At 40.7% G+C, this 16,216-nt stretch overlaps 1 protein-coding gene and 1 long non-coding RNA gene across 6 annotated transcripts in view; both read right to left on the bottom strand.

The window, feature by feature from the left end:
• LOC113089325 (immunoglobulin-like domain-containing receptor 2) overlaps window positions 1-16,216 on the bottom strand; it is a 37,783-nt gene that overhangs the window by 12,863 nt on the left and 8,704 nt on the right. For 4 of the 5 annotated variants that reach the window (XM_026256102.1, XM_026255995.1, XM_026256025.1 and 1 more), the window contains exons 4-7: window positions 9,766-9,822; window positions 5,388-5,534; window positions 5,143-5,304; window positions 4,278-4,397 (exon numbers count right to left, since the gene is read on the bottom strand). In XM_026256102.1, coding sequence (XP_026111887.1) covers window positions 4,278-4,397; window positions 5,143-5,304; window positions 5,388-5,534; window positions 9,766-9,822 — 486 coding nt within the window. The remainder of the gene's footprint in view (window positions 1-4,277; window positions 4,398-5,142; window positions 5,305-5,387; window positions 5,535-9,765; window positions 9,823-16,216) is intronic. The other variant, XM_026256085.1, reaches the window with a different exon arrangement.
• LOC113089825 (uncharacterized) lies at window positions 10,427-15,154 on the bottom strand. Its single transcript, XR_003286726.1, has 3 exons — window positions 14,995-15,154; window positions 11,066-11,068; window positions 10,427-10,667 (listed from the first exon to the last, which is right to left on the bottom strand). It is a non-coding gene; the product is annotated as an uncharacterized LOC113089825 (long non-coding RNA).

Genomic DNA, 16,216 nt, shown 5'->3' with positions numbered 1-16,216 from the left:
CAGAACTAATGCCGTGTCGAAGTGAGGACGCACGTTATCTTTTACCAGGTGTTATGAAGGAAGATCAATGTTCGCAATGAAAAAAATATGTGCAAACTGTAATGCATCAGAGATCAGTTAGTTCCTCACTTTCCGCGCTGAAGCTGAGATAGGGTGACCATATGCGCGGTTCATACGGGACACGTCCCAGCCAGGATTTTAATAATGCATAAAACATCCAGAGCAGTTTAACCAATAACATGCAGGTATTGTACATAATCGACCAATCGTGGGGCTGCGTGTGAGAAGGTGAGATCAAGACGGGAAAGATCAAAGCGATGCAAATATGCGCACATGTTTGTTCGTTCGTTCGATTGACTTGAAGCGTCGCTGCGCACAAATCCAAAAAAAAAAAAGAAAGTGCACAACAATGCTTCAAGTCAAACGAACGAACAAACATGTGAAAGTGATTCGAAAGCATAAGTAGCCATCTGCTCTGCTCTTTATAGCTCTCATGAATGTTACACAACGATCAACCTGCACAGTGCAAATAGCCAAAACCTGGATATTTTAGCCAATATTAAAATCCTGGCTGGGACGTGTCCCGTATGAACGGCGCATATGGTCACCCTAAGCTGAGATCATTTGCCAGCTTAAGACAAAGTTAACGTGCCCAGCGTTTTTGACTTGTACATTACACATCACATCTTGAGATGAGACATGCGAGACACACACAGAATCAGATGAGAGTTGTGCTTCCTTCCCAGGCTACGAATGTTAACTTCAGAACTAAATGAAGATTATCAAATAAAACACAAAATTGTCACTTCCTGGGAAACTAGTGCAATGTGTCACTAATAAAAAAGTGTTTTTTACAGGGTTTTCCCCACCTCATAATTATTGCCAAAATTGCATATGTTTTTTTTAATGCACATTTTAAGATTTTATCTAAAATACTGCGTTAAAAATATTTAGTGTTTTTAACGCAATATCCCAAAATTCACATAAAAATACTTGGATAGTTAATAATAAAGATTGAAGAATAGGTTTTTTTTAGTGTGATTTGTAGCAGAGCTATCTTTGTGAACTTAATCTTGATATAAAATATGCATGAACTGAAATTATATATATACACACAGAACTGCTTGTGGTTCCAGCAAACCCATCGTATCATCACTATTTCACCATCAAGTTAGGCACACCAACCATAACTCCTTCAAAAACATCCAGAAGCCTTGGAGTTATTATTGATGATCAGCTAACTTTCTCAGACCACATTGCTAAAACTGTCTGGTCCTGCAGATTTGCTTTATTGAACATCAAGAAGATCAGGCCCTTTCTTTTGGAACATGCAGCACAACTCCTTGTTCAGGCTCTTGTTCTGTCCAGACTGGACTATTGCAATGCCCTCTTGGCAGGTCTTCCAGCCAGTTCTATCAAACCTTTACAATTAATCCAGAACACGGCAGCAAGATTAATTTTTAATGAGCCAAAAAGAATACACGTCACACCTCTGTTTATCAATTTGCACTGGCTACCAATAGCTGCTCGCATAAAATTCAAGGTATTGATGTTTGCCTACAAACCTACCACTGGCTCTGCACCCATTTACCTAAATTTATAACATCAGGCTTAATGTGCCCTCTAAAAGCTTGCGTTCTGCAGGTGAACATCGCTTGATTGTTCAATCCCAAAGAAGCACACTTTTACAGACTTTTAAATTAAATATTCCCTCCTGGTAGAATGACCTCCCCCACTCAATCCGAGCAGTTGAGTCCTTAGACATCTTCATAAAATCGGCTTAAAACCCATCTCGTCCATCTTTATTTGACCCTCTAACTTTAACACTCACTAATCTAATCTAATCTTAAAAAAATCTAACTACCTTTCTAATCTTTTTGTATTCTATTTTTTCATTTATTATGCAATTTTGTGTGTGTGTGTGTGTGTATATATATATATATATATATATATATATATATATATATATAAATACCTCTAACACTAGCTTGCTCTATTCTTTTTCTATTCTATCTGTTTTCTTTTTATTTATTATATTATTTAAAAGCCCTTGCTACTTATACAGTGTTAAGCTAACTGAGACTTGTTATAGCACTTATATATCATTGCTCTTTTTGTTGTTTTTGATTGCTTCCACTGTCCTCATTTGTAAGTCACTTTGGATAAAAGTGTCTGCTAAATGACTAAATGTAATGTAAATCTTGATGTCACATGTCTTTATGGGACCTTTACGGGTTGTGTTTGAACGCACGCACATATTCCGGGTAATCACTGGCAGTGTGAAAGTGTAAAATCTAGTGACCCGGGAACAACTGCCGGAACACATTACCGGTGTATTTTCCGGAATCGCAGTGTGAAAGGGGATTTGGAGAGTTTGGACAAACTCTTTTTGCAAATTCTTACCATCACAGTTTTTTGACATTAGATCTTAGGTCTTCAACCCTCCCTTTTGGGCCTGTGATATTTCAAGTGATCAGTAAGACCTCGATAAAAGGGGGGGTGGGGGGTGAAATGCTATTTCATGCATACTGAGTTTTTTACACTGTTAAAGAGTTGGATTCCCATGCTAAACATGGACAAAGTTAAAAAAATTAAGTTGTACGTTTGAAGGAGTATTTTTGGAAGTCCAGTCTTGTCCATGTTTAGCATGGGAATCCAACTCTTTAACAGGTTTGTCACAAGTTTCGGAAAGTTTTTTTTGTATGGGTCTGTGTGACGTTAGATGGAGCGGAATTTCCTTATATGGGTCCTAAGGGCACTTCTCCCAGAAGAGCACGCGCGCCCGTAGACCAGAGCAGAGACATTCACTGATCAGAGCGAGAGACCGAAATGTCACAAAAGAAGTGTGTTTTTGGTTGCCAGGGCAAGACAACCCTGCACAGATTACAAAAAAAAAAAAAAAAAAAACAGCATTAAGGGACCAGTGGATGGAGTTTATTTTTTACAGAGCATCAACGGAGTTGTGCAAGTGTTTTTGTTTGTTCCCTGCATTTCGAATATGCTTGTTTTACAAACAAGGCCCAGTTTGACGCCAGATTTGCATTTCGTTTATTTCTTAAAGATAATGCAGTCCCAACGAAAAAGGGTCACGATCGTGTGTTGGAACCGCAGGCGGTGAGTAAAACTGCTTCAAATATCTCTGTGTTGTTAACTTAGCTATCTGCGCGTAAGCACATCAAGTAAACAACATGCGATGATGTCATCAAACTGCACTTTCCACATGTACACCTTAAAAAAAAAAAAAAAAAAAAAAAAAGACAACATAAAGTGGAACTTGGTCATTTTCCTAAACCGTTAAGCAAATATACAGTTTCAATACATACTACATAGAGACCCCGTGCTGTAATCGTTGCTGCTGCTGCTGTTGTTCAATTTCAGCCTCTGGATCTGATTCTGGATCATAAATATACGGCTGAATCTGACTGTTAGCCATGTTTTGTTTTGGTCCTCAGGGTAATGTCACACCTTCCAGCTCTCAACCGAAAAGCTTACTGGCGCTCGTGATTCTTTAGCTCCGCCCACACGTCACGCCTCCAGCCGCTCGTCTTTTTCCAGGAAAAAACGGTACAGACTATCTTTCTCTTATAAATATAATAAAACCAAAGACTTTTTGGAGTTATGAAGGATGCAGTACTACTCTATAGGTTCTCAAGATTAACAGGATATTGAGTGAAAACGAGCATTTCACCCCCCCTTTAAATAATTCAGGTGTAATTTATTTAGAAAAACTAGGGTTTAAATAAACTCTTCAGGACAGTCCCCCAGGAGCAGGATTAAAGACCTATGTATTAGAATGTTTAACCATAATTGCACTGCTCTCGTTCATTCATGTCTTGTCATCATTAATGTAGAAAAATTTAGAGCACTACATGAAAAACCTAAAGAATATAAAGAAAGTGAAGTATAAAGTGCTTAAGAGATCACAGAGGAACATGAAAAGGAGTCGTCAAGCATGCAGCTCTTACACAGAAATATAGAGAAGCTTAGACAGAAGGAGTGGATCATGCAGTGAATCATGCAGTGGTTGAGTGCAGTGAATTGTGCAGGGGTCATATGCAGTGGGATCGTGGACTGGTCAAGTGCAGTGGGAATTCTGAATGGGACATCTTGCAAGGGCTTGAGTGCAGTAGATTGTGAAGTAGTCAAGTGCAGTAGGAATGTTGAGCGAAACATCTGCAGTTGATTGTATTGTTGGCCGTGTGCAGTGGTCAAGTGCAGTGGGAATGTTGAGTGGATCATGCAGTGGTCAAGCATCTGAAATGGCATTTGTGTCTTACAGTTTCGGCTGCTGCTAAGAGTCTGTGATGGGTTGAACTGAGCGAGCTGCTTCTCCACGTACTGCAGCACTTTCAGAGAACTCTCATCTGACACAGGCTGCAGATGGAAACCACTCCACACTACAGGAGATAACACCATGTATGTGTGTTACAAGGATATTTTTTTTGGTAATTTAGGCAATTTTAACATAGCCTTTTACTCAGATGAAAATAAATACTATGAATCAGTAAGCAAACTGAAGTGAGGACACTGCACAAAAACACTGCTTACAATACACAGTCATTAAGTCATATTTACTGTATTTTTTACTTATACACATCAGTGATTATTGAGACATTCAAATCACTGGGGATTTTGAAGAAGCCTGATCTTCGTGAAAGAATATGTGGACTAATATTGGATGTTAAATCATATTATTTCAGGAGTTCACATGTTAATGTAATCCTTGAACAGAGGTGAAAGTGAACAGATTTGGTTTGGAGTCCAATGTGAGCTCTAAGAACTCCGTGGATTTACCCAAAGGAGCTGGAAAGCAATAATTAAATGGATGAACATTTGGCCTGTATATATTTAATATGACACACTGTGCCCAAGCTTGATTACAATTTTTGAAATCACAATGTAAACTATCTAAACAACATGTACAGTATGAGTCTGTCTGTAGATGTTTCACATTCACTTTAGATGTTTGAATTCATTTTAAATTCTTAAAAATTACTCTGAAATACTGGGGTGGTAAAATGTTTTATAATGTGCCAGTACATCATGTTGTGGTTTTCGAGCATCTAACACTGTCGCAACAGGACAGCAGCTCAGTAATCAACAGTAAACAGGTTTACTTCAGTTTCACTACAGTACACTCACCTGAGCCATTGTTTTCCAGTGATGGTGCAGTGGACAGGTTTGGGTCAATGAGGGAAGGCGGAGCAATAGGCACCATGGTGGGCATCCCAGGTATGTAGTATGAGGGGAACATAGGCACTGGTGTGTGAGGTGTTGACTTGATTCCCTTTCCTGCTTCATATACTACTTAAGAGAGATACAGTCAGACTACATTCATGTCGATGGTGCATGTTGGTGGCATGATGGGATGTGTTTGCAGGACTCACGGTGTCGAGGACAGCAGCAGGTATCTGGGCAGCAGCAGCATCTCACGTAACAGCAGCATGAATGAGGGCAACACTGACACCAGCAAACACCCACCAGCAGAATGACAAGGATACTGCCCATGACCACGGTGCCCACAAACACCCACTCTACCACAGAGATCACAAAAAGGTCAGTGTCATCATGACAATCGCAAATTTCACCGCATGACTTTACAAACTGAAGTAACCTTATTTCCATAAAAAAAAAAAAAAAAACTTTAATTATAAACATGTTCATTTATTCAAGTTGTATGTTCAAGTCACTGTACGTATGTTTTAGCAAATAAAATAAAATAAAATGTATTAATAATATAAGATTAATTAATTTATAAAATACATAAAATTAAACAATAAAAAATATATAAACAGTATATAAACAAATAAGAAATGTAATTTGCATGTAAAGATTACTATTGTATTCTAATATTGGGGTAAAATAATAAATATAAAATATTCCAAATAAATCACTCATGAAAGAATGTAATAAACACATTTTTAACCCAAATGTTTGTTTTTTATGTGGAACTTATTCATTATGATTTAGTTAAAAAAAAGTTAAAAAAATCTAATCAATGAAAGGTGCTGTAGGGAACTTTTGTAAAAAAATATTTTTTACATATTTATTAAACCTGTCATTATGTCCTGACAGTAGAATATGAGACAGATAATCTGTGAAAAAAATCAAGCTCCTCTGGCTCCTCCCAGTGGTTCTATTGCCATTTGCAGAAAGTCATGCGCTCCCGGTAAAAAACAACCAATCAGAGCTGCGGTCAGTAACTTTGTTTGTGTTCAAAATGTAGAAAAATTAACATAATAAGCGAGTACACCATGAATCCATTTTCCAAACCGTGTTTTTAGCTTGTCCTGAATCACTAGGGTACACCTATAATAAGTGTTTATATTCGGACTATTTTAGATTGCTTCGGGGGTACCACGGCGGAGTAACCCAGTACCTTTGTGATTCTTCATAGACATAAACAGAAGTAGCTCCGGCTACGATGTTCTTCCGCAAGACGCAAGCAGTTCTGTTTATTAACCGCTAGAGCGTCAAAAGTTCCCTACCGCAGCTTTAAATTAAAGCTTTGTGTGAACTACTGAACTACTTTTAAAACTGCTCATTAATATGTAAACTTCCAACAAAAGATGGACCTCAATGAACACTGTTTAAGTCCAGTCTTAGTAAAGCAAAAACAGAGATCAGATAGAGACTCTAATCAGATTGAAATAACAATCAAATATATTAAATACATAAAATATAGTATAATTAATCAGAAGTTCTCTGTGATTTTTCCAGTCACCCATATCAGTAGTAGTTAATGGGATACAAACAGGCTTGGGAGGGTTACTTTAAAAATGTATTCCGTTACAGTTACTAATTACTTCATAAAATAAGTATTCAGTAATGTAATCCAAGTACCACAATAAGAAAGTAATGTAACTGATTACTTTTGGATTACTTCTGGATTACTTCAAGGTCAAAAATAATTTTTTAAAAACAACAACATTTATTAATTAAGAATTTCACAGCCCTGAATTAATATATATGTAAAGGTCTATACAGACATCTAGTGCATGGTATTGGAATTACAGATTATTTTGTTTTATTTTGAAGAAAATATAATAAGAAAGAATTTTAAGGAAATGTTTCTTCAACAGGAAAATAGAGAATACAGATTCATTTTTTTTTCAATGAAAATATAATAAGAACAATTTTTAGATAATGTAAAATTTTTCTTCAAAAGGAAAATAGAGAATACACTTTTTTTATCTTTGCAAATATAAAACTAATTTTTAAAAGTGCAAATGCTTCTTTAGGTTGGATGTCGAATCCTTCGATGAAGAAAGTGTTTTCTTTGCTGGAAGGCACAGTTTGCACTGTACAACGTTGTGTGCAATTTCTTATTTTTAAACAAAATAGCAGCGGAATTTCCATGAAATTAACGTGTTTTTGCAGCAGTGATTCAATCTGCGTCTGAGGAGATTGTAGACAGCTGTTATTCGCCCATGCACCAGCGGGTGGCACACGTGACTCGCGTGAGTCAATAATCAAGCTGCGCTTAATATAATTAAGTGTTATTATGCCTGATTACTGATTTATTTAGTTTTAAATGAAATCATTGTAATCCTGAAAGTATTCCCACTTGTTTCAAAATGTAACTATAATCTGATTACTACGTTTTTTGACATAACTGTAACGGATTACAGTTACTGGATTTTTGTATCCTGATTACGTAACGCAGTTACATGTATTCCGTTACTCCCCAACCCTGGATACAAACAGCACCACTTTATAAAATTGACCAATGACACACACACACACACACAAACACACACACACATGTTTGTTTTTGTGAAAAGTGGGGACATCCCATAGGTGTAATGGTTTTTATACTGTAGAAACTGTATATTCTATCGCCCTACACCAACCCTACACCTAAGCCTAGCTTTGTGCATTTTTACTTTCTCAAACAAATCCATTCTGTATGATTTATAAGCATTTTGAAAAATGGGGACATGGGTTATGTCCTCATAAGTCACCCTCTCCTTGTAATACCTGTGTCATACCCATGTCATTATACAGAGTTGTGTCCTGATATGTCACAAAAACAAGAGCACACACACACACACACACACTCCCTCGTTAGCTCTCAACACTGATGGACTTCCTGTGTTGGAGTCATACCCACTGCACAGTTTCACACAGCATCTTACAGTAAACATGCGACTGAATGTCAAACCCAAAAACATCACTGATGCGATTGCTGCATCAGCAGCCTTAAAGGGTTACTTCACCCAAAAATCTAAATTGTGTCATTAATGACTCACCCTCATGTCGTTCCAAACCCATAAGACCCGTTCATCTTCGGAAAAGAGTATTTTAGATTTAGTCCAAGAGCTCTCAGTCCCTCCATTGAAACTGTGTGTACGGTATACTTTCCATGTCTAGAAAGGTAAGAAAAACATAATCAAAGTAGTCCATGTGACATCAGAGGGTCAGCTAGAATTGTTTGAAGCATCGAAAATACATTTTGGTCCAAAAATTGCAAAAACTACGACTTTATTCTGCATTGTCTTCTCTTCTGGGTCTGTTGTGAGACTGTTCAAAACATTGCAGTTTAGTGATATCCAGTTCGCGAACGAATCATTCGATGTAACCAGATCTTCTTGAACCAGTTCACCAAATCGGACTGAATCGTTTTAAACAGTTTGCATCTCCAATAAGCATTAATCCAAAAATGACGTAAGCTGTTAACTTTTTTAATGTGGCTGACACTCCCTCTGAGTTAAAACAAACCAATACCCTGGAGTAATTTGTTTACTCAAACAATAGACTGACTGAACTGCTGTGAAGAGAGAACTGAAGATGAACACCGAGCCGAGCCAGATAACAAACGAAAGATCGACTCGTTCTCGACTTACATCAAATGATTCGTTCATGAAACCGGATATTACTAAACTGCAGTGTTTTGAACAGTCTCACAACAGACCTGGAAGAGAAGACAATGCTGAATAAAGTCATAGTTTTTTGCTATTTTTGGACCAAAATGTATTTTCGATGCTTCAACAAATTCTAACTGACCCTCTGATGTCACATGGACTACTTTAATTATGTTTTCCTTACCTTTCTGGACATCAACAGTATACCGTGCACACACTTTCAATGTAGGGACTGAAAGCTCTCTGTCTAAATCTTCATTAATGACATACCGTATTTTCCAGACTATAAGTCACACTTTTTTTTCATAGTTTGGCTGATCCTGCGATAGTCAGGTGCGACTTATTTATCAAAATTAATTTGACATGAACAAAGGGAAATTAACCAAGAGAAAACATTACTGTCTACAGCCGCAAGAGCCTCTTCGCTGTTGTAGATGGTAATGTTTTCTCTTGGTTCTTGGCTCTAAATAAATGCAATTTATAGTCCATTGCCACGTACATATGTTTTTTTCCCCGTCATGACGTATTTTTGGACTGATGCGACTTATACTTAGGTGCGACTTATAGTCCAAAAATACGGTAGTTTTGTGTACGTTGGTCAGCAATACTTGCCTTTGTTGTTTTTACTATTTATTTGTACCTGATTTAATCCTTACAATGATGTAAAGTAACAGTCCGGTTGATCTGGTCATGAAATTATCAGTGAGCTGAATTATATCAGTTAATTTAGATGTTATCAGATGAGACAGAACATCTGTTACAGTGATCCATCAGAGGGTTTGATTGGTGATTGTTGCTGTGATTATCAGGAAATTACATCAGAGGGGAATAAAAGTATAAGAAACAGGGAGCGAGGCAGATCAGATAGAAAACTGAGGCCGGTATGTTTGAAAGCTCATACCTGGAACAATCTCCACATTAATTCCAGGCAGAAGATCATCGGCAAAACCTGTCTGACCTGAAGACAGACAGAAAGACAGACAGACAGATCGAGGTGAAGCAGAGTGACAGCTGTTGACTGAGCAGAGAATCATGTGCTACAGATAGATAGTTCATGCAGTTAGAGAGAAGATCTGATAAGGTATGCCTCAGCAGAGCGAGCGGCCTGTTTAAAACATGAATGATTGTGGTATGAAATATTTATACTGAAATTTGATTTTTTTTTTCTTTTTTTCTGGTCTAGCAGGTAAAAATGGTGTGCCTGAATCACTTAAAGGAGTATCTGTTTCATTCATGTAGGTTGTTGTTTGCCAGGACTCAGGACTGATCTCTGGCTTGTTAAGATGTTTGTCAGTTGTGAGATGTTGAGAATATCCATTATTTTGACATTTACGCACATCTAAACTCCATAATATGAATATATAATTGTCATTACTTTAAAAACAAGATTTTATTTACATAGTTTAAGGGATAGTTCACTAAAAAATGAAAATTTGATGTTTATCTTATTAGCCCCAAGGCATCCAAGATGTATGTGACTTTGTTTCTTTAGTTGAAAACAAACTAAGATTTTTTAACTCAAACCATTGCAGTCTATCATATAATGTCAGTGGATGGGAATCATGACTTTGATAGTAAAAAAAATAAAAAATAAAAAACATACACAAACTGTCAGCATTTGACCTCCTGTAGTTTGTCTCAGTGCCCCTAGAGGTCCCCTGTGTTCCCTTGTCTTAATTCTTCTTTGTCTACTCTTGTTAGCATTATCCAGGTCACCTGTGCCTTGTTTCTCTAATAGTATTTTAGCTGAGTCTTTCCCTGTGTTTAACACTTGGTTTTTGAGTCCAGGCTGCGTGCTACCTGCTTTGAATTTCCAAGTCCTTCCAAGTCTTTCAAAGCTACCTCAAGTAAGGTGTTCTTAGTTATTTGATTAGATTGTTAGTTTTTATTTACCCTTCTTTACCCTTTTTGTTTCCCAATTATCTCATGTTATTAATTCCTCTGTCTGAGAAGAACTTTTGTTGGATTTTTGCCTTGCAAAGACCTTTTTTTAAATAAACCAACACTGCCTGGGGTACTACTGCCTTGCGTATTCAACTGGGTCCAACATCTCAGCCCAGCTTGTGACAGAAAAACCAAGTCATTCATGGACCCAGAAACACTCAGTTCCAAGGACCTATTGGCAGTGATTGCTCAACATGAGGCATCTTTTCAGTGCCATGAAGCCGTTCTCAGCCGACAAGAAGAGCTAATGGCCAAACATTCTCAACTCCTGGCCGATGTGATGAGTTCCATCTGCCAGCTATTTGATCACCTCCTGGGTTCTTCACCTTCCTCTGCATCACCTCCGAGTGGCGTCAGGCCTTCTCCTGTGGTGGAGCCCCGACTACCACCTCCTAAGCCCTTTGCTGGAGATCCCAGTTCCTGCCAGGGTTTCCTCACCCAGTGCTCTCTCACCTTTGAGCTTCAGCCATCAAGTTTCCCCATGGATCACTCTAAGATTGCTTACATTATTACACTTCTCTCAGACAAGGCACTCTCTTGGGCCTCAGCAGTGTGGCAATCCCAGGACGCTCGTTGTAAGTCCTACATGGCATTTGTAGAAGAATTCAAGTGGGTGTTTGATCATCCTGTCAGTGGTCGGGAGGCTTCCAAGCGCCTACTCACTCTTCGTCAGGATTCCTGTAGAACTGCAGATTTCACCATAGAGTTTCGGACCATTGCCGCAAAAAGTGGATGGAACGATGAGGCACTGAGGGTCTGTTTTCAGGTAGGATTGTCTGAGCCCCTTCAAGATTAGTTAGCCACTCGAGAACCGGCTGAAGATCAGGAGTCCCTCATAGCAATGGCCATCCGCCTAGACAATCGCCTGAGAGAGCGGAGGACAGCTTGTCCCAAGGAGTCTCAGTCCCAAGTTCCTCTGAGGAGGTCCGGTTCCTCAGTTTGTATTCCTTCATCCAGAACTTCCCCAGCTCCTGAACAGCTCCACAATTCCCCAGAAGAAATGCAATTGGGCTGTTCCAGGCTTTCTCCCAACAAAAGGGGACGTCGCATGAGGGAGCATCGTTGCCTCTGCTGCAGGAACTGGGATCCAGCCACTTCCGTTCCTCTTGCCCCGAGCTCTTGGGAAATGCCTGTCCCCATACAACAACAGGAGGGCTGTGATGGCGAAAATTATAGCTCCTCCTGCTAATGCCGTCCTAGCAGTTCCAGTCATGTTGTCCTGGGAGGGCCACCAGCATCAGGTCCAGGCTATGATTGATTCTGGGGCCGCAGGCGACTTTCTAGATCTAACCTTGATTAAGAAACTTAATAAAACTACCCAACTTCTTCCTCACCCCCAGGCAGTTACTGCTTTGGATGGCAGACCTCTGGAACAGTGCAAAGTGACAGAGGCCACTCAATCCCCGCGACTTACCATCTTTCAACATCAGCAGGAGGCGACCCTCTATCTTATGGACTCACCCGAGTACCCTGTTATCCTGGGTCACCCTTGGCTGTGCAGACATAATCGCCATATCGACTGGCCCACTGGCACTATCCTAAGCTTGGGTTCTAATTGTCCTCTCTCCTCCCTACTTCAGAGTTCCCCAGCTCATTGTTCTGAGTTTCAAGAGTCTGTCGACCTGTCTCGAGTCCCCAGAGTTTATCATAAGTTTAAGGCAGTGCTCAGCAAGTCCCAGGCTACCTCCTTACCACCTCACTGCACTAACGACTGTGCTATTGAATTACTCCCTGGCTCCTGCCCTCCCAGGGGTCGGATCTTCTCCTTGTCTCCCCCAGAGCGCTCAGCTATCGATCTCTACATTAAGGAGTCCTTGGCAGCCGGTATCATCCGTGCCTCAACCTCCCCAGCTGGGGTAGGTTTCTTCTTTGTTCAGAAGAAAGACGGGGGTCTTAGGCCTTGTATTGATTACCGGGGCCTCAACAAGATCATGGTTCAGAATCGATACCCCTTACCTCTCATGGCCACAGACTTTGAAGTACTTCAAGGAGACTCTGTTTTCATTAAACTGGATCTCCACAAAGCTTACCATATTGTGCTTATCTGGCAGGGAGATGAATGAAATACTGCCTTCAACACCCCCACAGGCCACTATGAGTATCTCGTAATGCCTTTCGGACTCACCAGTGCCCCCGCAGTATTCCAAGCGCTAATTAATGATGTCCTCTGGGACCTTCTTAATCCATTCGTCTTTGTATACCTTGACGATATTCTTATTTTCTTAAAGTCACTGGAGGAGCATGAGGGGCATGTTAGCAGGGTTCTCAAGAGACTCCTTGACAATCACCTCTATGTAAAGCCAGAGAAGTGTGAATTTCATGTTACCCAGGCTCAGTTTCTTGGTCACTCCTGGCCACCTGGAGATGGATTCTAAGGTAGAGGCGATCCACAACTGGCCCATATCTACTACTGTCAAGGAGGTTCAACATTTTATTGGCTTCGCAAACTTCTATAGAAAGTTCATTAAGAATTTCAGCTCTGTCGTGGCCCCCTTGACGGTTCTCACTAAGCGAGGAGGAACCAAGGTTCAGTGGGGTCCTGAGGCAGCAGGGGCCTTCGAAGATCTCATGCGCCGCTTCACTTCCGCTCCCATTCTTCTGATCCCTTAACCAGACAGACCTTTTGTAGTGGAGTTGGATGCCCCAGAGGTGGGGGTAGGGGCCATCCTGTCACAGAGAGGTGAAGAGGGAAAATTACATCCTTGCGCCTTCATGTCTCGTTGCCTGTCAGATGCCGAGCACAACTACCACATGGGGGATCGTGAGTTTGCTCGCAGTAAAACTGGCCTTGAAGGAGTGGCGCCACTGGCTCGAGGGGACCCAGCACCCTTTCCAGGTTCTCACGGACAACAAAAACCTGGAGTATCTCCAGCAGGCTAAGCGGTTGAATCCTCTGCAAGCTAGATGGTCACTGTTCTTTAATAGATTCCATTTTCTTCTATCTTACAGACCCGGCACCAAGAATGTCAAGCCAGATGCCCTGTCTCAAGCCTACTCTCCTGAGGCACAAGAGAAGCCCTTGACACCAATAATTCCAAGTCTAGTATCGTCACGCCCCTTCAGTTGGAACTGGAAAGAGCCCTCTCTCCAGGTGGTAGTCCCCCTGGACGCCTGTTTGTTCCTCAAGCTGCCCGATCCAGGGTCTTGCAGTGGGGTCATGAGTCTCCCTTGACTTGCCATCCAGGAAGTGCTCGCACCCTTGACTTTCTTAAGCGGTGGTTTTGATGGCCATCCATCAAGAAGGACGTTAAGGTCTATGTGGAGGCCCGCCCTGTATGCAACCAAGGAAAGTCTACACAACAGTGACCTCAGGGACTGCTCCGTCCTTTACCTATTCCCCACAGGCAATGGTCAAATCTCTCTCTGGACTTTGTTACCGGGCTTCCGCCATCCAAGGGCAATACAGTCATCCTGGTGGTTGTAGACCGGTTCTCCAAAGCTGCCCAGTTCATTCCCCTGCCCAAGATGCCTTTGGCTAAGGATACTGCAGAGCTCCTCATGAACCATGTCTTCCGTATATTTGGCATTCCCCAGGACATTGTCTCTGACCAAGGTGCCCAGTTCTAGTCCCGGTTCTGGGAATCCTTCTGCAGGCTTATTGGGGCCACGGCCAGCCTATCATCTGGGTTCCATCCAGAGTCTAATGGCCAGACAGAACGTGTTAATCCAGATCTGGAGACCACCCTACGGTGTATGGCGGCTAGCAATCCCACATCTTGGGCCACCTATATTATTTGGACTGAATATGCCCACAACACCCTCCAGTCCTCGGCCACTGGACTATCCCCCTTTGAATGCCAGTTTGGATATACCCCTCCATTATTCCCAGAGGAAGAAGCACAAGTTGGTGTTCCCTCGGCCCAACGCTGTCAGCTTATGTGGAGGAAGGCCAGACGTACCCTCCTTCGGACTTCCCAGAGATACCAAGTTTAGGCTAATCGTCACCTCCGGACAGCACCCAATTTTCGAGCCAGTCAAAAAGTTTGGCTATCTACAAAGCACCTGCCACTCCAGGTCGAATCCAAGAAACTCTGCCAGAAATACATCGGGCCTTTTCGCATAGCAAGGAAAGTTAACCCTGTTTCTTGTCGTTTATTTCTCCCTCGTTCCCTTAGAATTAACCCCACATTTCATGTCTCATTACTAAAACCTGTCTTGTCTTCTCCGTTTGCCACCCCACACAGACTTAATTTCCAAGTCCTTCCAAGTCTTTCCAAGCTACCTCAAGTAAGGTTTTCTTCGTTATTTGATTGTCCACATGCTCTAGTTTAGTTTTCCCCCCTTGTGGAGTTTTTATTTACCCTTGTGATTTTTGTTTCTCAATTATCTCTCATGTTATTAATTCCTCTGTCTGAGAAGAACTTTTGTATTTTTGCCTTGCCAAGACCTTTTTTTTTTAATAAACCAACATTGCCTGGAGTAATGCCTTCAGTATTTCACTTGGATCCAACATCTCAGCCTCTGTGGCCTAGTGGCAGATCTCTGAACCACCACTCCAGAGACCCGACTTCTAGCCCGGCTTGTGACACAAACAAAATTAAACCCTGGGCTTGTGATGATACATTGATGTGTGAAGACACCAAACGATCGGTCTGTGCAAGAAACTGAACAGTATTTATATATTTTTTTTACCTCTGATATTCACCACAATGTCAGAACTGTACAGAGAGAATTCAGATCTTCTTTGTCAGCCTGCGCATTGCCTCTTCTTCTTCTTGCTTTACTGTGGATCACAGACTTATAAGTGCATTACCAATGATGCGCTTGAAAGACAGGTGGCAGTAATGCAGTTATAAGTCTGTGATCCACCGTAAAGCAAGTGGTAAAAAACTATATAAATACTGTTCAGTTTCTTGCACAAAGCCATCGTTTGGTGTCTTTACACATCAATGTATTGTCATGAGCCGCAGGGTTTAATTTGGTTTTGTTTTTGTATGTTTTTTTTTTGCCTCTCAAAGCCATGATTCTCATTCACTTCCATTATATGACTGACAGACTGCAATGTTTTGAGTTAAAAATCTTTGTGTTCTACTGAAGAAACAGAGACACCAACATCTTGGATGCCCAGGGGGTAAGCAGATAAACATTAAAATGTAATTTTTGGGTGAACTATCCCTTTAAGTACAGAAAGATCATTGTTGTACTTCATTTACACTACGGGGCCATTGAATGCTTGAATCTGATTGGCTGGCAAACGTTCTGGTGTGCAATTATTTTCAGGGAAATGCACGGTTAACGTATTTCCAGGCAGATCTTTTGAGTTCCATATCACTTCTTATAGTTAATTGTAATAACAGAAATTAGCATACAGTACCCATACAGCACACATTAATGCAATCACACATCCTCGCACTACAGTTTGCACAAAAAGGTGTTGTCAGCGCTGCCCTGATAATTTTATCAGTTAG

Source organism: Carassius auratus, chromosome 1 (genome assembly GCF_003368295.1).
Source record: "Carassius auratus strain Wakin chromosome 1, ASM336829v1, whole genome shotgun sequence".
NCBI lineage: Eukaryota > Metazoa > Chordata > Actinopteri > Cypriniformes > Cyprinidae > Carassius > Carassius auratus.
The sequence above is the reverse complement of the archived record's forward strand: the minus strand, read 5'-3'. Positions and strand labels throughout refer to the sequence as shown.